Here is a 23415-nt window from a genome sequence, read left to right as displayed (position 1 = left end):
ACGCAACCTTATAGATTAACAGATAGTATGTGCAACAAGTATTGTACAAATTGATTGAATACACATAAAAGTTTATGCGGTAATAAGCAATTGTGAATTAATGGGTATACATACATATATTGTATATATAATACAAATTTTATAACATAAAGCTTTCATTGTTGTTCACAAAAGCAAGTTGTTAACTGACTGAAGTATTTTATGTTTTTAATGCAAGAAAAAGTAGAATACATTAAACAATTAAAATTAATGTGTGTGTGTGTGTGTGTGCGTGTGCGTGTACATGGGAGGGAGCGGGCGTGTTATGTGCGTGCGTGTTCAATATTGTATGTACTTCCTGTCTGATCAACACATACAGCAGAGGTTTGGAGTCTTAAAATACTGTGAAAGTGACGAACCGCGGGGTCTTTATCTCTACTGTGATACACACACACACACGCGCGCGCGCGCGATGTGCAAGATATGGCCGACACCTCCACGTGGTAGACATTGGGTAATGCTGATGACAGCGGTAAACATCATTTTTAGAAAAATGTAAGGTTGACTTCATAACGCGGTCAAAAGAGTATACGAAAATTTTTGAAAAAGCCTTTTAAGCAATTTTGGCAATTCCAAGAATGATAAACACATGGAATAAAACATTTTATTGTGATTGTTTTATTGTATTATTTTATAAAAATATTTTATTCCGTAAACGTTAATGTTTATTACTAGAAAGTAATCGTACTATAAAACATGGCGCCAAATTAGGACTATTCTCTTATTTAAGAACAGAATATTCAATCAAAATGTTAGAACACGATATACATATAAGCTTCAAAATAGATATTTGGGGGTTTCCAAGGCCGCTGATTACTTAATATGAAGTGTAAAAACTACAATTTAAAATGGTAGTGACAATATGACGTCATATTGACTGAAATCACTTATTTACTCGCAGAATATTCAATTGAGATATCAGAAAATAATATTTTTACTAATAATAGGTATCTAGAAATTTTCAGGGCCGTGTTTTTAGCGGCCTTAAAAATTCTTAAACGGCCATTTTGAAGCCTAATATGTCCTGACATCTATACTATATATATGTATATATGTGTATATATATTATATATATAACTGTAATTAAAATAACTGCATTGAGAAACTCATTTGATTGAGTAAATTAGTAAAATTTGATTGAATTAAATTTTTTGTTTGGGCAAATAAATATATAAATCTTTACATTAGGGGCACTATTATTATTTGCCTAAATCCAAACAAGAAATTTAATTCAATTAAATGGGTTTCTCAATGCAGTTATTTTAATTACAGTTTTTAATTATTTATGATTAGATTCTGCCTTTTAATACCAATCAGTTCAAAAAATATATTTTTATAAACAAAACATTTTTTTATAGCTCAGCATATGGCAACTCTCAAGGTTCATATGCGACGATGAGCTCTCCGCGCCAACAACAACACAGTGGACAGCAATTGTTAATGCTGCAACAGCAACAACAGCAGCAGCAGCAACAGCAGCAGCAACAAGTCCAAATGCAACATATGCAGTATATGCATTCCCAACAACAACAGCAATTGCAACAACAACAGGCACAACAAATGCAATACAGAAGTCCTACTGGAGGCAGTCCGACCACTATGCAATCCAATAATATTCCGGAGACGAATAATAATACTACGACTAGCGAAGATAGCGATGATAGCACTCCACATTCAGGAGGAATGGTGAGTCACACAGTCAGCCATCGTATTTTTTTTATTCGAGTAATTTGTCTCGTAAATAGTTCTTTTAAGATTCTATCTAAAAGGTAATAGCATATATATTTTATTATTCAAAATATTATTTAAAATATTATAATATATGTAAATTTAGAAAAATCAAACAAATGTATAATATATAGTTTGTTCATTGAAATCAGAAATAAAATCAAATTTAATGAAAGAATTCCACACAATTTTTATGGATTTTTGGATCTCGTTGAAATTGGCTGCAATTAATCATTATTCCAAATCAATTAAATCTACTTAGAATTTGATTGGGTCAATTATTATTGACGTATTTAAAAATCTCGGGTGCTTACAAGTCATCGGCTCGTGTTTAAATACATGGTACGGTCTTATGCCCAGTAGCGCACTGTGCATTTATTTGACGTAAGATATTGTCTCTTGATATTGTGATATGCATATATAATATTTTTCTGTAGCTATTCAGTTTATTAAGTGGTTTTTGTATAATCTGCAGTTACGTATTAATTATAATTATTCATTTTCTTGCTCAGAGAAAAAACATTTTGTTTTGAAAATGTTTTTATTTTTTAAATAAAAAATGTTAAAATGAGATTATACAAGCGTTAATTAAACAGAACTTGTTTACATAACAAGTTTTGTGTATAGTTTCATCAAGAGAAATATATTCTCATTATTCAGTAATCTTTTGAGGAAAAATTTTAGATAAAAAGTAAATAACAATATCTTTAAATTATTAGAATTACAATTTTTAATGTTATTAAAATTATTATTGAAACAATTATATTGTAGTCTTTAATTGACTGTATAATGTTGAAATAAAAATATAATATGCCCAAATTTCAGATTATTAAATTTTTTAAAGAAAATTAAATGATATATAATCAAGATTATTATTGTTTTATATACAAGTAAGAAATATTCTTGCTTATACATATATGAAATAATGATTGTTGAACGTATAGTTTTAATTTATACCAATATTTGATACTGCTTTTTTTCTGTGTGAGGAAGATTGTGTCCATAAATCAACAAGCAATTCATAATTATTCTGAAATATTTGATAGTTTATACTAAAGAAATTATGGATATTTCTTAAATGCCGTTTTCTATTTAGATTACTATGGTCAAACGTGAGCCACCATCGCCAGAAGCAACTGATGTTGGAGCGAAGAATCAAAGAAAAACGAAGCCACAGAAGAAAAAGAAGAAGAGAGATCCTAACGAGCCACAGAAGTAAGTAACAATATTTTGTGTAATATTTCAGCTTTATAAAGTAATTAAAAAGTCTGAAATATTATTCGTAAAATCTTTGCTCAAAGAAGTTGACGTTGAGAAATTCGCAAAAATAAGACTGTGTTAACATTTTTTTATTATCTTTTTGTTTACACTAGTGTATATATTATAATAATATATACACAAATTTAACTTTTGGAAATTGCAAAATCAATCTCCAATAGGAAAATATATTCATGAAGTTATAAGAAATAAATCTTGCATAAAAATTATGATTTATGAATATAAATATACAAAATATAAAAATATACAAAAATAGATGTAGAAATATTGATCTTTTATAAAATATTAATAACTGTTTGCATAATTAATTTTGAAATAGTATTTTGACATATAAAAATAAAAATATAGTAAATCATCTTTGTGGTATATTTGCAATATTATTGAAAAGAAACTATTATGTCAATGAAATTGAGAAAAATATTTTAGCTATATTATTATATAAAACATTTAAAAATACAATTGCACATGAAGAAGTTAAATTAAAACACACACACACACACACACACACACACAATAAAAACACTTAATTAGTCTTAAATTGTAATGTAGAAATAATGTAAAAATAATAGAAATACTAAACATTGATATTAACATAATAAAATTTTAAATAAAGCTTTAAATATTTTTGAAGTATTTACATCTCAATTTTGGATTTGTTTGAACTTTTGATAAATATTTAGAAATTTTATTCTCTTATAAAATTGCTGCATTATAGCGAATCATTTTAATTAAATAATTATTGTGAAATTGTGAATTCACATGACACCATTATATTATTTAATGTTTCCACAATTTGTCTGCATCAGAAATAAAACATATTTTAATTGAGTTAGTATTACTCATATCTGTATGCGATAAATACAGGTACACATGGTCAGCACATAGAACTAAAACTAAGTTGCGTCAACATTCTATCTCCACACTCATAATAGTTTCACATTAACGGTATAAATTATTACCACTATAAATTACCAATAGTCACTATTGTTGTCATGTAAGTGTGGCACTACGTAAATATGATATGATAATAAGAATAGGATGAAGCATAAGAATGAAAAAGATGACTCATAGCAAGATAGAACAGAGAATTGAGAAAGAAATATAGAGAATGAAAGAGACAAAGAATGAGCTATGAAAAGACTATGCTATATTCATTCAATTATAAAAATGAAACATATCGATGTTGCTATCGAAATGGTGAAGCTACAAAGGTTCTATTGAAAGACTATGGAATGATTGAATACTGCATAATTGAATACAGAGACAATAAATTAAAATTTTTCATAATTTCAAGACGCTGTAAATGATTATTATGATACATGACGATTATTGTTATCCTTTTTTTAATATATAGGATATTTTTTAAATTATATATCTACGTATGTTTTATAGTGTGTGTGTGTATATATAATAAAAGTAGTAAATATATTATCTCAGTGTTTTATTAGTATATTGCAATTATACATATATACTTATATATATATATATATATATATATATATATATATATATATATTAAATTTAAAAAGTATCACACACACATACATACACAAAACTTCAATATACTAATAAAAACACTGATAATATATATAGTATTTACTACTTTTAGCGTTTTTAAATAGAAGTATTTATCATGCAATATCATGTAATATTGGTGATTTTCAGACCAGTGTCAGCGTACGCCCTTTTCTTCAGAGACACTCAAGCAGTGATAAAAGGAAAACATCCAAACGCTAGCTTTGGCGAAGTATCTAAAATTGTCGCGTCAATGTGGGATGCATTGGATATTGAACATAAAAATGTAAGTATTTAAAATCTTAATAAACCGATGTACAGCATTGAAAATTTAATTAGCACATTAACAATTTGTTTAAAAAATTAATAAAAGGATAAGCAAATACAAATTTTTTATATATTGTTTTAACTTAATATTATAATAAAAATATACACAAAAAACAAAAAATTTTAATAACAAAAATTGGAACAAAACTAATTAAAATTTTTGTAAAGATGGAAGAATATACATATGTATTATACTTCCATTATTTTGCAAAACAAGTGTGAATAATCGGTTTTAATGTATTTTTGCTGGCCGATTCATTGTTCAAAGGAAGATGGATAAAATTATCGGATTTTAATCTCAATGATGGAATCTTTTTTATACTTGTTTTCTTATATTTTTAGATGTGTTGAATTTTAATCAAACATTATTTTCACAATAAAACGATGGGAAAATATTCAAAAATTGCATTTAAATTGCAAAATCTTTAATAAAATCTTAATGAAACGTGAAGGTTATATGTTTTCTTACTCTTTTTTCTTGTTATCATTATCAGTTATTATTCGTTATTCATGTGACTGCAAAATACGAAATCGAGTTGTTTTTCGCTTATGTGTCACACGCACACACGCGGGCACACACACACACACACACACACACACACACACACACACACACATACAATGATGCTGGATAATATAATACATATTTTAATATAATTATTAGCTTTATAATTTTCAAATTTTTAATTTAAGTTAAAAATTTATTATTGTGTTTTTCTTTTGCGTATATTTATATTGTAATATTAAGTTAAAATAATAAAAACTTGCATTTGGCTATCTTTTTGCTAATTTTCTTAGTAAATTATTAATGTGCTAATTGAATTTCCAATACTGTATTTCTATTACTTTTATTACTTGATTAGATTTGGCATTGTTTCATAATCACAATGCTACTAGATATATTTAATTATAGATTTGACTAATTTTAGATACCATTGTTACTATAATTTATTGTTACATAATTTATAAATTTTCATACAGTATTACAAAAAGAAAACAGAAGCAGCTAAGAAAGAATATTTGAAAGCTCTCGCGGCATACAGAGCGTCTTTGGTGAGCAAAGGTGCTGGCGAAAATGAACAAAAGCAGCAAACGCAACAGCAACAACAAATACAATATAGTGGATACACAGGCTATGCTAACAATACTGCGCCAGGAAATGTTACATATCAAGTTTACAGTCCTCAGCATCAACCTTCGTCGCCTCAACAACATCAGCAACAGCAGCAGCAACAAATGGCTGTTAATAAAAAGTCACCTCATCATTTAGCTATACAAGGGAATCCTCAGCAACAAGTATGATTTAAGAAAAATATACTAGATAGATATGCGCCTATTATATATTATAATAAAATCAAGCACATAATAAATACAAATAGAGACAAATTAAGACGTGTGTGTATGTGTGTGTGTGTGTGTGTGTGTGTGTAAAACGTCCCCCCCCACACACACACACATATGTATGTATGTATGTGTAGAAAAAATATGAACAGTTTTAACTATTCCATACGTTTTTATTCTTTTATAGGCTTTAATGGGTAATGTAATGGCACCACCACATATGACACAGCAACAACAGCAGCACATGCAACAACAGATTTCACAACAACAATATATGCAGGTTAATATATAGTTTTTTCTTCATTCATTTATTATCTAATACATTAATAATTCAGTGAATTTCGGAATGCAGCTTTAAAGCACCTTATTTTTTTCACATTTGATCAAAGTAATTCGAATATGCTCCATTGGTTAATTCTTTTTGCTATTATTTTATATAATTTTTTACTAATAATATCACGCTTTTTATTTGTATATTGCTGGTAGTTATACACAAATTAATGTATAACTATTAAAAAAAAATATATATATGATATAAATTAATATATTTTACAAGATATTAGTTTTTTTGACTGCAAAATCAATTAAAGATTTAAAAAATATACATACCACGAAAAGGTTTTACAAAATCAAAAAATAGACGAAATATACGTATAAGAAATGATGTCCATAAATATATGTAATAAAGAATTTATTTAATTAATATCTATAACTGAATTTTGAGAAATAGAAATAGAAAATAAATTTAGAATTTAAGACATTTTTAGTATGGAATTATTCTAAGCATTTCACCAATAATATTGTATAATATCAAGATAGATTTTTTCTGTTTGCAAAATTTGTAACTAATACTTTATAGAATCTGTTTTTGATACATTTGATTGCTGAATTTCGGTAGATAATTTCTTGTATTAGAGCAGGATTATATTTTATGAGAAAGCAACTTCAATTTCAAACATTTTTCTTTAAATATCTAGTAATAATTTAATCTTAATTACATGTTTTATGAGTCAAATATGTTTTTATATTGCATTCTATAACATTATTTATAGGTGTCTCAACAACAGCAAGTGCAGCAGGTACAAGTACAGCAGCAACAGCAGCAACAAATAATACATACAAGTCCACCTAGAGCGGAATTTATAAAATCTGAAGATTTGTCGATAAAGTCTGAAACTTTATCTAGTTCTTCATCGCCAGTAAATCCTTCACAAGTGGCTATGACAGGACAAGTGCCACCACCTTGTATACATCAGGGATGCCCCAATCCTGCTATATCCAATAACGAATGGGAAGATGAATACTGCAGCAACGAGTGTGTGGTCAGCCATTGCAGGTTAGTAATAATATTATATTCAATCTCTCTGTAGATAAACTTGTACACTTTACATAAAAAGGTATACAACGTGTCCGACAACTGGTGAGAGAACATTTTAGATGTGATTTTAGATAATAAAATAAGACAAAAATTAAGAATAATAAAATTACAATTAAACATTTTTTTATAAATATTAAGTATTTCTGTAAAGTGTATAAAGTAGTCATGAACTCTAGATATACAAAAGAACTGAAAGTGTCGACAGAGTGCAAAAGATATAACACCACAGTGCTGTTAATTCTATACAATATTTTATAAAAAAAGCCTTCAGTTATTACATAACTTTAATGATACAAGGAAAACATATTTCATACATAAGAAACCTTTATTGTTCGAAAATTATATTGAAAAAGGATTGCTTGAGTACAAGAAAATTTGGTCCGTGATTAAGACAATGTAATTTTCCACGAAATTTTTCTGAGCAGTAGTTTTATCGCTCTAAAATCAAACAGCTATTTTATAAATTTAAAAGCTTTAGAGCAAATCTGTCCAAACTCATAGTGTCTTCCATTGGAAAAAACTTGTTGGCACTATCAGCACTGAGTGCTTAAAGCGTATTTTATTGGTAATAGTAATTAATTTTGAGTGTTGAATGTTTCATTGGGAGTGTAAAATGCTTTTACAATTAATGCGCAATGAGTATGGTAAAAATAAACCTGAGTTTATAGAGGCCGGGGCCACTTCAATAAATAAATTTTTAGAATTATCTTCATCGAGTGAAGATGAAATTTTATTACTTACAAACTTGAAAAAAAAAAAATGGATTATGTCAATATTTTTTTCTAAATTAAAAAAATTACTAAATAAGAACAAAATTTGTTTTTTTTTTAAGCATTGCAAAATTACTTTTTACATAAATTTTACAATCACATTTAAAAACAAATAATCAGGTATGTGATTTTGATGTTTTAAGATTATATTTTTGATAATGTGCATAATGTAATAACATGTGTATTGTATATGCGTGCGTACGTTCCACCGTAATATTATATATAATATATTATTTATATTTTTACAAAAATTTTTTTAAATTAATTATCCAGTGAGTTACAATAGTAAAAGTTTTACAGCTTACTCTTTAATTATTAATTTGCAATTGTGTAAGTTCATAAATTAATTTTTTAGTTTTCTGCTCTTTTCTTAAAACTGAGTTCAAAAAATATATTCCATTGAAAGTGTAAAATTAGTGGCATTTTATTATCTCAACGAAAATATCAAAAACTAGGGGCACAGTGCCAGCAAGTTTTTTTCCAATAGATGCTATCAGTTCGCGTATCGAATATACTTTCATCTCTCCGTTATCTGAATACAGTAAGATGGAGAGACAAAAAAAAGATAGACGTTCTAGCATCAAAAAGACAAGCGTTTTAACATATTTTTTTATTTACTCTTCTCCATCTCACTCTATCAAGATAGCTAAAAGGAAGCGCATTTAACTCGCGAGCTAAGTTTGGACAGGCCTAATCTTTACTTTAAGAATATGTCATAAAATTAATGTTTCAGAGATGCCAATTATTATTAATAATAGAGACGACTACATAAAATATACTAATAATAAAGCATCACGGTTTTTATCGATTGTGTATTAAAAAAAAATATTCTAGTAAATAGTTTCTAGTTATACTGAACAAATTTTTATCAAACAGACTGTATCTTTCTCTTTCTAACTTTTTTTTTTTTTTTTTTTTTTTTTTTTTTTTAATAATACAAAGCAATAATTGATTAGTGATGAATATGATATATGACATCATATATTTTTATCACACTCATTTTTGTGAGACTTTTTTGTGAATTTAAAAAATTAATGATTATCGATAAAAGTAACAACATTATTCTAAATTGCTGTTTTAAATTGTAATTATCTTTGAATTCTGTACTCTTCCAAAAAAACTAAATGACTTAAGTGACTTTTAGGATAATTGTATAATTAAGGAACATTAAAAGCGCATATTATATAATAAATTATATAATAAATTTTTCAAAGCATTAAAAAGTACATATTACTTTACTTTTGTGCGTGCGTGCGTGCGTGTGCATGGAAGGGAGATGGGGAGTTTTAATAAAATTTCTTTGAAAAAATCCAGGAATTTTTAAAGAATTTTTTTTACAAAATTTGAGTAAACACCATCTCACACTCACAATGCATATTGCCATATATATGTATATTTCTAATTTATATATTATTTTTATATGACTGTTTTAATTTCTCTTTATTCTGAATATATATACATATATATATATATGCTTTATTATATATTTCAGAGATGTATTTAACACGTGGGTGTCTTCAAATCAAAATCCTCAACAAAATTATTCTACAGTTAAATAAGTGTTCTACAAAAAATGAACTACAGCAACTACTCAATGGCCTCACAGCAATGGCTTGTTGTTAATCTGTAAGATATTTATAATAAATATGTGTACATAAGTTGATGAATAACAACTTTTTAAAGTCAAGACTATTCATATAGCAACAGAGATATAGCATGAGAAAAAATGGCGAATAATTTGAAATGGTAATAATATACAGATGTGTTCTCTAGTGAACAGCAGAGGGAACACAGATAATGGCAAAATAAAGATAAATTTTTTCTTTTTTTAAGAAAAGAATTTAGAATGTATATTGAAAAGCCTTATCCAAAAACTTATTACTCTGGCCAAAGGTCTTTGTAAGGAGTGTATTGCGACTTTTGAGTAATTTAAGTAAGTGCATTTATTTACACTTACGTTACTTACGAGAAATTAAATAACACCTTATTTTTTTGTGTATTCTCAGATACTCCTTACTGACAGGCAAAGTGTGCCAATTGTACAGACATATTTGTTTCTTTTCTAACGTTATGTAGATAGTGCTACACTTTTTTTAAAATTTATTGAACAGAGATTAGTTTCTTGAATTGAATTGTATCAACTGTGTTTCTCTAAATTATCATTTAGATGTAGTCTACAAATAACACAGTACAAGAACGAAAAAAGCCATATAAAATGTATAAATAAGTGCACTACGTTCAATGTGTATTTCGTTCATGCTGCAATGCAATGACTGGATAAAAAGAGGACTTATACGTAAAACATACGTATAATATTACACACCGTGGTCACCATTTGTCACTTTTCCTTTTAATGTGTAGATTTAAAAGCAAAAGTTATATTTGTTGATGTATTTCTTGATATATTTTTAATTGTTTGTAATTATGGATATCTTGATTTGAAGCAGTTATTATCATTGATACATGTATAATGCTTATAAGAATGGAAAAATAAAATATTGTATTATAAATTTTTATTTTATAACAAAATATTGTTTTAAGGAAATGTATGTATACAAGGTATCCGCGAAATTAACAAATCAAAATACTACATACACACACATATACACACACACCAAGAAAAATTAAAATAATTATTTGTAATTTTTTATTTCAAACAGTAATTTTTAAGATATATATATATATATATATATATATATATATATATGATTTGTGCGCGCGCGCGCGCGTGTGTGTGTGTAATTAATCAGAAAGTACAGTTAGATCGTCATGCGATTACTAAATTACTGCATACATCTTTCAAGCACATGCGAACTAAAGTTTATGATTATAAAATTTTAAATCTCTATATCTCAAAAACTATTTAAAATAAAAATTTACAAATCAATAAAATTATTTTAATTAATTTTTTCAACAACATTCTAGTGATAATATTTTTCGAAAGTCTTACTCCTATTTCGGGATACTCTGTATATGTAATTATGTATGTTCAGGTATATGATATAATATATATCAAGGTTTCCCAAACTTATATGAACTGAGATCCATTTTTTAAAGTGTTAAATATTTACGATTTATTTGGTTTTAGTAGATATGAAAAAAAAACAGGAATGGTTAATTATTTATTTGTATTACTCTATTTACTATTTTGCTCCCTCCTAGTTTTTTTTTAATTTTATAAAATCTTTTTCTCAATAAATGCAATAAGATATGAAAAATCTGTTTATTTTTTATTTTTGTTGATGACAATTTTAACACCGACGTCAATGTGAATTATTTCCACGCGCAAGCAATTTTTTCATTCTAGTTCATTTCAATTTACTTATTATCTTACTTTTTTCAAAAAGTTTACACAATCTATATTTTGGGAATTCCTGATGTTATTATATATAATATATATGAAATATTTTTAATTATTTTTATAATGTGATAATATGATTACTATCATATCATTACATGTAATTATTATTATATCATTACACGTGATTTTCAAAGTAAAAAGTTAAAATTTTAATTATTCTCACCAGGGCTCATCATTAAATGCTATTTTCCCTACAAGTGAAAGAAATTTGATTTATTTTATGTAATGTATTTCTTTTTTTTGCAAAAAATTATTAATATTTTATCTCTGTTCGTACAACATAAAATATAATCGACTGATAAACACACGCGAAGCATCCATAATTATATAATACTGTTTTCACAAATAAATGCACTATGATACTATTAGTCCATTATAATTAGAAGTTAAATATTATGCATTTAGATTAGGGCCATACAAGTAAAACGGAATTTAATTTATTTTTATATTAATATTTCAACAACTACGGATACACAGTACAGTTTTTCATATATAAAATTTCATATAATATACAAAAGAATATGACATCAGAATAATCTTGATAGCAAATGCAAATTTGATATTTTTTTAAACATTAATATTATATCATGAACAATTATTTTCTATTAATTTTATTAATTATAATTTCTTCTCTTTATTGCTTTTCATAAAGAATCTATTTTCTATACGTGGCTGCAATGATTTAATACAAATAATCCAGTTATATTAAGAAAGTCTTGAAGAAATTATTTCAAAATTTTCAAATAAATAAAAGAGTAACGTGGTGTCTATTTTTGAATTCGATAAATTTCGAAAATTCGTCATCACAATAAAACAAGTTACAGAATATTATACAAAATATATTTTGTTTTTCTTAATTTAGTGAAGATCAAATAACATATTTATGTCCTCTGATTGAAATGCACTTGTAACGTAGGCCATGAAATAAATCGATACAATAGCAATCGATACAGAAGCATTTTTATGTATAAAAGCGAAAAAATACATTTATATTAAATTTATCGATTTTATAATTTTATAATCTCCGATGCAGATATACAAATTGTCTGTTAGGTAATACGTTCCCTAACAGATTGTTCCAACAAATTTTTTTTATGAATTGTCAAAAGTTTTAAATATCTTTACTTATTGTTTATAATATTTTTGTAAATATGCAACTAGATTCTATGATCCATATTCAAAACACATTTCTAAAGATGTTAACGCCCTTTTTATTCTATCCTTATTTTATATCTAATAAACGATAAAGATAGAATAAAAAAACGCACTAACATTTTATAATCGCGTTCTGAATATGGATTTATTAAGTTTATAAATTGTAATGTAAACACATAATATAGACTGTATTATGTAAATAATACAATTGTGGTATGTTATAAAAATACACACACGTGCACGCGAGCACACAAATACATACACGTACACACAAAGAAAAATAATAATTATACTTAATCATTTCAATAAAATAGGATATCAATTATCTAAACAGAACCCGTTTAAGTAATGGGACTGTACAAATATGTCTATAAAGTAATTTAAAAAAGAACAAGTACATTGAGAAACAATGATGAAAAGAAGTATTCAATTGTTCATGTAAGGCACAGAAATTTGCATAAAAATATAAGCATAAAGCGCTTTAACTAAAAAAAATCTCAACACAATCCCACAGAATTTATTCTGTTTGTTACATTGTTCAAGACATTCATTCTTAGTGCTTATTTTTTATATAAGTTTCTGTGCAATGGGCTCACAAACTTTAAAATAGAAAACAAAGCGCAATTTTTGCAACATCGATCATAATCATATAAATCTGTATTGGAAGAAAATTTAGAAAGTATCAAGCATGTGTACTGTAGCACTAGCCCTATACATCAAAAGCTAATATATTGTGGTAATTTCCAATAAATTTATGTTACATTTTTATTGTTTTATGTACAAAGATATGATTAAACGATTTCAGTCCCGAAACTACGGCACAGAAACATTTTCTTTTATCCTTATATCTGTTAAATATCTTGGTAAGAAAATTTTAATAATACTTTGAGAAAATTTTGATGAATTTGACGTTTTATTAAGTTTCATATATGCAATGAATATGCAACAAAATTTTATATCTATATATAATTATATTTTACAGAAAGATTATTTTTGTTACGTGGTCAAAAGTGGTCCTTTTCATGGCTCTCTACTGGCCGGAAAGTCGCTGATTGTGGACAGTTTTCTCGTACACGTAACATTCCTTCACCAATTAACTGTGCGGAACAGTCGTGTAACAATCATTTCCGCACAACTATTCCTCCCAAATCCCGCACGATTAATGGAATAAAGAATAACAGGAGGAATGTAAGGTCTTTTTTAGATGATAGAGTAGCCAGAGAATGCGATTGATTCCACAGTAATATGGCGTTCTGTACTTTAATGAGACACGAGGCTATCTTTCTTCTTTAGTAGTTCACACTAATATGGCGCCTACAGCGTTCTCCACTTACGGCTGCTTAACAAGGATCCAAGAAAGTTAAGTTTAAGGATTAACAATCCTCTCGGAGGAAAGTACTGTGGTACCTCTGAGAATATATATTCTACGGCAATGACTAATTTTGCCTAGACTCCAGCAGCCAATCCCAAGTTTCTATATAATTTCAAATTAATTTTCGTCAGTATTCAATTATTTTTGTTTCTTAGAGAGAGTTTACTCGTTACGCTCGTCATTAGTTTTGTAGAGTCTCGAATAAAGTTCTTGTTTAAAAATCAACAACTGCATTTATATCCTTCGATTATCTCCACACCCGAAAAAAAGTTCCGGAACTTTTTGAATGCACTGTGCATAATGTAATTTCTAAATTTATTTATTTATTTACACAGAACAGTTAATCTTTGTATCGCAATAAAATTTTATTTAAATCATTTTGAATACTTAAGGTACTTATACAAAAATGTATGTTTTTCTTTATTTATACAATATTTGAAAGTAAGAACTTTTAATTTTTCCATTTTTTATTTAAAAAATTTGAATACATCCTTAAAAATATTATATCACATATTATTAAAAATATTATATCATATCTGTAGAGGAAAGGCACCGAATTTGGAACAGTCTCCTGTTTAGAACTCCCTTATTTATTGAAAACTAAACATCGCATTATACGTATAGAGATAAAAATATGATCTGTTTAGTTAATTAAAGAAATAAAAATCCATATTTCATATATTCATATCCTTTTCTATATAAAATCTACTAAAAATGAATTCGTCAAAAGCGAGAGTTATATTTGCACGATTCTGTCTCTTACGCAAGTTTAACGGAAAAACTTTGAGTCTGTAGGACTACATAATATATAATAAGATATATAAATCAAGAAAATGTAAAATTAATACTTCAATCGTATAGAAGCTCCAAATTATATAGGCGCCCATTTCGTCAGATGCTTTTTTTGACATGTCACGAAAACATTAATTATTAAAAAAATACGAAACAGATATTATAAAAATTACTGTACCATTTAATAGAAGATACTTTCCAATTTATATTCATGTTCTCAACATTGTTTTTCTAACTATTATTTACGAAATACTGTCCAAAAACAAAGTGGTGTTCCAAATTCGATGCCTTTCCCCTATTACTATGCATAAATTATATCCCACAAAATTGTAAATTTTTAGCAAATTACATTAAAATAATTTATATATCCTGTCATATTTTGTCAACTAATGAAACAAAAGTAGTTTCCAATATTTTTGTAATTTATATTGTTACACAGATAAATGATGTTATTTTTTATATTCTTTCGTGTCCAAAAGAATATTAATTTTGCGAAAAATGTAATATATAAATATTTTTCATGGTGGAAAAGTAAAAAATCTGTTATTTCAAAAATTAAGTTTAAATCCTGAAATATAAAAAGTTACTTTACCCTTTTCCGTATAAAGGAACATGAAATGTATGATTCATGTTATAATGTTACAGTAGTCTCATAATATAAAATGCTACAAGATCCGTCACAAATAATTTCTTGTTTTGTACACAATAAATAATTGTAAAGAATATTTTAAAAACCTCTAAAGTTCTTACCGCTCTGTGAGGTCGTACATTGTCGTAATAGATGAAATAATGAAGTGTCGATCTTAGATGCACAGAAGTCCATACTTCAAAAACTTTTGAAAGGCAATGCATAACATATCACTCTACTGTTACAATGCGTTGATCTTCTAATGGAACAGTCGCTATACGACTTGCCTACTCGTAAAGAAAAATGCGATCATAATCTTTTCTACATTCTGTCCCCATTACACTTTTGATGGTGACTCATTTTGAAAACATACTGTTGATTGTCGCTTTCTTTCTCGATCATAGTTATATATCCAAATTTCGTCACCTGTGACAATATTAAGAATGTCCTTACTTTGTCCTTTGGCCTGTTCTTTTCTGCTGTTATATAACGATCCGCAATCAATCGACCCGCTCCTTGCAAGTCTTTTTTCGCTAGGTTTTTTATAGCAACAATTTTCGTCCATTATTGCGATGTGAGGACGCCCAGAGCATGTCTTTAAGACTTTGCCTTCAAATTCGGTAAATCAATGGAAGCAGCGTAGCACGCGATGGAACCAAGTCCCCAAAACACTTAACCAACTGCTTATGACAGTTATGACATTGATCTTGATTTAGATCAAATTTAAAATCATGAAAAATCATGGAATGAAAATCGCGTTTCTCGAGCTCCATCATGGTTGACTGACGGACCCAAACTGACATTTTTCAACTTCCCATTCTTAAACCAGTAGATCTAAGTTTTCCATATTAATCTATTATTCAGTGAAGAGGATGCTCTTTCAAACGCAGTAAATTTAATTGTCATAGGACTTCTTGACTTTGAATATTTTTGCATGATTCTCGTGTATAAAATTACTAATTAAATAAAATTTTTGTTAAAATTAAATAAAATTAATGTTTTTCGCAATATTAATATTTTTTCATTAAATTAAAATCAACTTTTTATTTATGCACAATTAAAATTTCTCATATAAATCGGTAATACATAAATAATAACAGGAACTGTATATTCCATTTTATTACAAATTATCACAAAAATATTTATTTCAAGTTTATTTATTTCAAGCAATAAAGTTCTTAGAAATAGATCTTGTACGAAAAATCGATTAACTCGAGATTTCAATATTAACAGCCTTATTTACTATATTAGAATAATCACTGTAATTAAAAATACAAACTAAATGGCTTTTTTAAATCATCAAAAAATTGTTTACCATAATTTTCTTATTAGAAGAAAAGTTTTACCTGAGTGGCCTTACATTAGTGCAGCAAAAAATTGATCTTTGGTTTAATTGTAAGTCCCTTGCTATAGACTTTAACTTATATAGATTAATGCAAAGTGCAAAAATTCAAATGTCTATGATAAATCAAATATATGATAGATCATAATACTTATTGTACAAATCCTAATTTTCATATAAATATATAATACAATGAAAATACTCGAAAGTATTTTATTTAGCTACAGACTATTTATTTTGAATTTGTTCAAAATGAATCGTCCATAGCTAAATTAGCTGATGAATTCCTGTTATTGGGAGATTGCATTGCAATATATCGTCTTCGTAAAATTTCTTGCAAATCATTACACGGACTATTCTCACGTCTTACTCGTATAGGATGCCCACCTGGAGACCTGAAAACAAAAGATCAATGCCATTTATTTTATTTTCTAAAGCTTTATTCTATAAAGCTTTTGACATAACAGTTATTAGATGCTATATGATTCAGAATTGTGTAGTTATACTGCAACAACATTGCAATGTTTCAAGGATATTGTTAAAATATAGATATGCAATATGATTTTAATATTCCAGCAATTATTTAAACACACATTGTGAAAGTAAACTGCTAAAATTTTATGTATGAATATTTATGTACATATGTACATTTTCTAATTCAAGCAAAATACAAAAGTCTTGCATAAATTAATCAGGATTATTTTACGTGATATATGCATGCTATTTTTTAAAATATTTGGTATATTATGCAAAAAAGCGAGAAGTCGGCTATCATCCACGAGTACGGAGAGTGGATGCACGAGTATCCACGAAAGTGAAGAAAGTGATCCCAAAAACGCAAAAATTGTCTATCTCGTCATTCTTGAATTTGGACTTAAATTTGGTGTTAAATGATAGTTTATCATGAGACATTAAGGGGTAACATCACTTTGATCGGTCCAAAAAATCGATTTTTTTCCTTTGTTTTAAATTTTCTTTATACCCATAAAAATATTAATTTCAAATACCTTGCAACTGGTCTCAATTTTACATTTTCGATATCCCTCAACATATCACCCGTCGATTTCTGTCCATCCACTGGTATCTTCTTGCGATCTTCAATTTTGTGATCTTGTAAACTAGCTCTTCTTGCAATATGCGGTGTTGTAGGTGGCAGAAGTGGAAGTGGAAGTGGAAATGGCGGTGGAGGTGGAGGTGGCGGTGGCATTGGCTTTAGATCATCTGCTCCATTGGGCAGAGACGCAACAGATGCATCTATAAGATAAATGTAAAGCTATAAAACTTTCAGTTATTTCTTTTCGAGTGTGTGTGTATGTTTGTGTATGGTTGTGTAGTCTTACATACATTTGGACATTTTATTATTTTTCACGATTGTTGAAATTTGTTCCCTGAGCTCTTGTAATTCTTGCTCTAGTGCGAGTAATCGTACTTCAGATCCAAAACTAATTGGTTCTAATAGATCAGACCTGCTGCCAGAAAAGCTGATATCAAATTCAATTTTAGTGATATTGTAAAATAATTAAGTGCATGTCTATTATAACTTGACAGAATAAAATATTAACCTCATAGGATATCCATTCGTATCAACATAATTGCTAGTTTCCTCATTAATCATCGAATTTGTCATCAAATGTAATGGTGTCACACTGACATATATTTTTGGTGGAGGTTTTAATGGTAAAAAAGATCCGATTCTCCTTATGATACTTCTCCTCTTTCCATAATATTTAATATCGCCCATCTAAGAACAGAAAATTGTCATAATTTTAATCTTAATACCTCCAATACTTTTTCTGCAATTTAATCCCTCCAATCAGGGTATTTCACGTCCAGTGCATTTTTACCGATATTAATAGTTTCGAAAAAATTCACAAAAATGTTTATAATTTCTTTATACCTTCGACTAAAAATCAATACAAAAATAATTTAGAAATCATTTGTTTAAATATTTTTTCATAACAATTACTTGACAAACGCACATTACCACTTGTTTTTTTTTAAATTATAAGTCACAAACCAATGGATGGAATTTAAAGTTCGAGCAAGCAAATTAAAGCTAAATGTAGCGCAAGAATAAGAAAAAAAATGAGATAGTGGTTAATCAAATAGAAATATTTAATTTCACGGCATCAAGTTTAGTAATTTTTAGATCATCGTTACAGACGGTAAGGTTATCAGAATTTGTATACGATGAAGTCGAAAAGAAAATAAATATGTTCATCATAATTGAGAAATAATTAAATGTTAATAGATTAAAATTAAACGCTAGTAAGACAAATTTTATGGTTATGAAGAGTATAAGAAAAAAGTTAGGAGCGAACATTGTAATAAAGTGTAGAGATGGGACATTAATAGAGCAAATTGAAAAAATAAAGTATTTAGATATAATGATTGATAGTAAGATTGGAAGAACAATGTGAATATATGTTAAAGAAAATAAGCAAAACAAGTTTTTTAAATAGATTAGATAGTATAGTTTATCGACTTATAGTAGATGTATATAAATCGATCATTGTGCTTCATTTCAATTCGAATATTGCGACGTTATTAATTGGTGTGGAAAAGACACACTTAGCAAACTGTAAGTAGCGCAAAATCGGGCTATGTAGGTCATATTACAGTATAAGCTGTAGAGACCAAAGTGGAATGTATGTTGCAAGCGTTTTGTGAGTGTTTGTCGGGTTTTTGAGAGCTTATTGTATCAGATCTGCGTTTTATGTCAATAAAACAGAGGTTACTTTCGACTATATTTATAAAAATATAGTCGAAAGTAAATTAATCTGTCTATTATACAATTTATAGTAATTTATGTAAAGTACAGAATTTGGAACAATTTCCTAAATTGGAACTCCTTTATTTCATGGAAACTAAACATTGCTCCATACAAATATCAATAAAAATATGATCTGCTTGGTTAATTAAAGAAATAAAAACCTATATTTCATATCCTTTTCTATATCAAATCTACTAAAAATGAATTTGTCAAAAGCTACTTATATTTGCACAATTATGTCTCTTAGGCAAGCCTAATGGAAAAATATTGAGTCTGTAGTAACTACATAATTCAAGCAAGATGTATAAATCAATAAAATGTAATATTAATATTTCAATTGTATATGAATTCCAAATTAGGTGCCCATTTCGTCAGATCTCCTTTTTGACATGTGTCACGAAAATATTTAAAAAATATTACAACAGTATTATAAAAATTACTATATCATTTAATAGAAAATATTTTCTAATTCATGTTTTCAATATTGTTTTTCTAACTATTATTTAAGTAATATTGTTCAAAAACAAATGCTAGGTTTCAAAATTGCTGTCAGCGCTGCAAGCATGACGTCACAAAATCATGCTATCAATTGCTTTCCAATTAGTATATAATGTAAACATTACATAAATAAACTATGTAGATGTAATCTTGAAATTATGGCATAACACTAAAATAAATAACTCTGAAATGTATTTGGAGACATACTAAGATAGGCTACGTTCAGAAAACACAACAGTTGAGTAATTCACTAATATAATTGATCGATCCAAATTTAGAGATCTAACACTAAGAACCAATAATCACTGATTGCTCACTGATCACTTGTGTTTTCAGGGTATGGATCATGTAATTTTTCTCGTAGGGTGGAAACGTGAAAAGTGAAAAATTTCAAGTTACTGTCTCTTTCTATTCAACACTAATAGAAAGAGATAGTTACATGAAACTTTTCACTTTTCATGTTTCTGCCCTAAAGAAAAAGTTACATGATTGCTGCCCTGAACATAACCATAGACTGCTTATGAAATAGTGTTCTCCACAAAGATAAAGAAAGAAAGAATTAGCAAAGGGCAGGTTCTTTCTTTAACCTATATGTGTCAGAGAAAAAAAGTGTCCTTCATATTCCCTCTTCTCTTTTTTATGGAGGATATCTCTTAATATTTCGGTCCTCATAAGCAATCTATCTTAGGCCTGGTCTACAATAGCTGGAGTAAGCATGGAGTAAGAAGTAAGATCAGACGTAAAAGGGTTAATTCAGTGTAAGAAAGCTGGCGTAAGGGCATATGCGAAATAAATTTTTTTTATTTCATCTTACTTCTACTCCTGCTTTTCTTAACGCTCGGTCAATCACAGCGCAGAAGGAAATTACTCTATTCTTACTTCTTACTCCTTGCTTACTCCATGTATTGTAGACCAGGCCTTAATATGTCTATGATTTGGATTAACCTAAACTAGTCTAAAACTTTTTTTCATTTTTATTACTTTAGATTGCGCGCACAAAAATATAATTTAACGAAATCAATCAATCCATCCATTGTTCAATTTATAATCACTTTGTTGACAAAACAATTCCTGTAAACATTATGTAAGCAATGTGCAAACGATTCATATAGACATAACCTTGAAATTTAGAATTTAGAGCATTATGTGTATTCCACTAATATATTGCATTTTAATTACATCAGAAAGTTTTACATTGTATTTGCTTATGATTAGTAAAGTACGATAAACAAAGCGATTACTTACCACTTATGTTTATCATTTTATCACTGTACCATGCTCAGCGAAATAGATAAAGTCTCTTACCTTCGTAATCAATTACTGCTGTCTCAAGAGTTTCGAACTGTCAGTGGGGAAATAACAATGTGAAATCGTAATGCGACGCAAACGCCCAAAAATGCATCAGGATCACATCCAAAATTCGCATTAAAATAGTTTTGTTACATTGATCTGACGTTAGTACGACTAAGAGATTACTGTAGTGATGGTATACAGGTATACGAATCTGCTCGCTTGGAGAATTCCTCGATAAAGTATTTAATATTTACTAGTTATTTTACGCGTTTTTCACTGTACAAACTTTGTCTTCAGTTTTCGTCCATCCCCCATTCGTACACAACAACATATGGTATATATACGTTTCTTGAATATGTATTTCAAGCCGCGGAAAAAGGTTATAAAGAAGCTTTACTTAAATGAGAGTGGTTGCGCTACTCAGCGCTACTGGATGTACCCAATAACAGGAGGGACCGAGGGACTGTATCGGTAGTGGGAAAATTAAGGAAATTTAAGAAATTTCCTGTCAAGTACAGTATTATAACTTTGTTAATTTTACGAATCAGGCTCAATCTTTTTGCAGACATATTTTCCATACCAAATACTTCCAAGATATGCAAGAAGAAACAAATATTGATTTTTTTCGATCCGCTGGACTAGAATACTCGATCTTTGCATCAAGATCCACTTTGACTGTATTTTTTTTCTTCTCTTGATTGCAAAACTAAGCATATTATTAAAGTTTAATTTAAAGTTGAATAAAGCACAATATGCTTTTTGTTTTCTATTTTTTACTTTTTGTCTCTCTGTACTATTTTATCGGCAAATCGTGTTCCTTGTCATGCGCGTGTCTCGTCTCTTCTAAAATTGGGGATTCTTTGTCAATTTAGATTATGCCAAGAGACAAAAAAAATAAACAAAAAGTGAAAAGAAAAAACAAAAACATTGTAGATTACCTTATAAAAAAATTTTGTAATGGTTAAAAAAAGAAAAAGAATTTAAAAATAAACTTTGAACATTTTTCTGAATACTAATAAAATTTCATGGAAATCCATAATTTTCAATAATAAAAAAAGAAATTCTTTTAAAAAATTTTGTTTTCTTGATCTTTTTCACAATCATAAGTAAACATAAATGTTAATTTTTATTTTTTACATACATGTATTGTGTATACATATTGTATATAAATTGCTCTTATTTATCAGTTGATATCAATAATAAAATAAAGTTTCAGGAAAGGATTACATATTTTCATATAAAGTTATACTTATCCTTATCACAAATGAATATTATATTCTAACATTAATCATCTCATATATTTTTATCTTCGTTTATTTTAACATGTTTTCTCAAAAGACCACTTGCATGTGGTAGTGTTTAAGTGATACTTTTGTATACACTATCAAACACAACAAAGAGATATAATCATTTTAATGTACATTATATCTTAATTAAATATTTGGCATCCATCAGCAAGTTGACATCGAATAATGGAAACTTATTACTTACATGTATATATAGCATCTATATTTACAATCGATATACAACATAATATTAATTAACATAGATAATTAACTGAAACTATATACTTGCGTAATATCAAAATCAGTAGAACTGTAAACACTTACATGCATTACTTATGTGCATATTACATTAAATTATACATGACATTACCATTTTGTATGTTTTACAAAATATCGATGCTGTGTTCGTAAAATATATTTATGTATAAGTGATATACAAATTTACAAGTAAAAAAAATATATATAAAGCAGAAAGATATCAAAAGACCAAATTTATGTTCATTATCTATTTATAATAAAATTTACATTATATACATATA

At 27.6% G+C, this 23415-nt stretch overlaps 2 protein-coding genes across 12 annotated transcripts in view; one reads left to right on the top strand and one right to left on the bottom strand.

The window, feature by feature from the left end:
* Window positions 1-10994, top strand: part of LOC105834458 (TOX high mobility group box family member 3) — a 114693-nt gene extending 103699 nt beyond the window's left edge. For 7 of the 8 annotated variants that reach the window (XM_036284497.1, XM_036284498.1, XM_036284501.1 and 4 more), the window contains 7 exons: window positions 1398-1725; window positions 2864-2982; window positions 4711-4846; window positions 5869-6183; window positions 6416-6508; window positions 7281-7564; window positions 9869-10994. In XM_036284497.1, coding sequence (XP_036140390.1) covers window positions 1398-1725; window positions 2864-2982; window positions 4711-4846; window positions 5869-6183; window positions 6416-6508; window positions 7281-7564; window positions 9869-9935 — 1342 coding nt within the window. In that variant the 3' untranslated portion in view covers window positions 9936-10994. The remainder of the gene's footprint in view (window positions 1-1397; window positions 1726-2863; window positions 2983-4710; window positions 4847-5868; window positions 6184-6415; window positions 6509-7280; window positions 7565-9868) is intronic. The other variant, XM_036284504.1, reaches the window with a different exon arrangement.
* Window positions 10995-16794: 5800 nt separating this feature from the next.
* On the bottom strand, window positions 16795-21997 carry LOC105834460 (mitochondrial fission regulator 2). Of its 4 annotated transcripts, none has more exons than XM_012676956.3 (5): window positions 21543-21566; window positions 18589-18767; window positions 18371-18507; window positions 18034-18280; window positions 16795-17421 (listed from the first exon to the last, which is right to left on the bottom strand). In XM_012676956.3, exons 2-5 carry the CDS (start codon window positions 18765-18767, stop codon window positions 17274-17276), a joined length of 711 nt encoding a protein of 236 aa, XP_012532410.1. In that variant the 5' UTR covers window positions 21543-21566; the 3' UTR covers window positions 16795-17273. The 4 variants fall into 4 exon arrangements, with proteins under 4 accessions (XP_012532410.1, XP_012532411.1, XP_012532412.1 ...); XM_012676957.3 differs by lacking the exon at window positions 21543-21566 and adding an exon at window positions 21603-21997 and having other exon boundaries at window positions 16808-17421; window positions 18371-18495; XM_012676958.3 differs by lacking the exon at window positions 21543-21566 and adding an exon at window positions 21603-21993 and having other exon boundaries at window positions 16808-17421; window positions 18371-18492.
* Window positions 21998-23415: the final 1418 nt, after the last annotated feature.

This window comes from Monomorium pharaonis, chromosome 3 (assembly GCF_013373865.1).
Source record: "Monomorium pharaonis isolate MP-MQ-018 chromosome 3, ASM1337386v2, whole genome shotgun sequence".
In the NCBI taxonomy this organism is placed as follows: Eukaryota; Metazoa; Arthropoda; class Insecta; order Hymenoptera; family Formicidae; genus Monomorium; species Monomorium pharaonis.
This window is presented reverse-complemented; position numbering and strand designations above follow the sequence as displayed.

Coding starts and splice junctions, on each gene's coding strand:
- LOC105834460 (XM_012676955.3), bottom strand. CDS start 18,767: ATGGGCGATATTAAATATTATGGAAAGAGGAGAAGTATCATAAGGAGA. Junction 18,508..18,588: donor ACGAATGGATATCCTATGAG/GTTAATATTTTA, acceptor ATTTGATATCAG/CTTTTCTGGCAGCAGGTCTG. Junction 17,422..18,033: donor AAATTGAGACCAGTTGCAAG/GTATTTGAAATT, acceptor TTTTGTTTTCAG/GTCTCCAGGTGGGCATCCTA.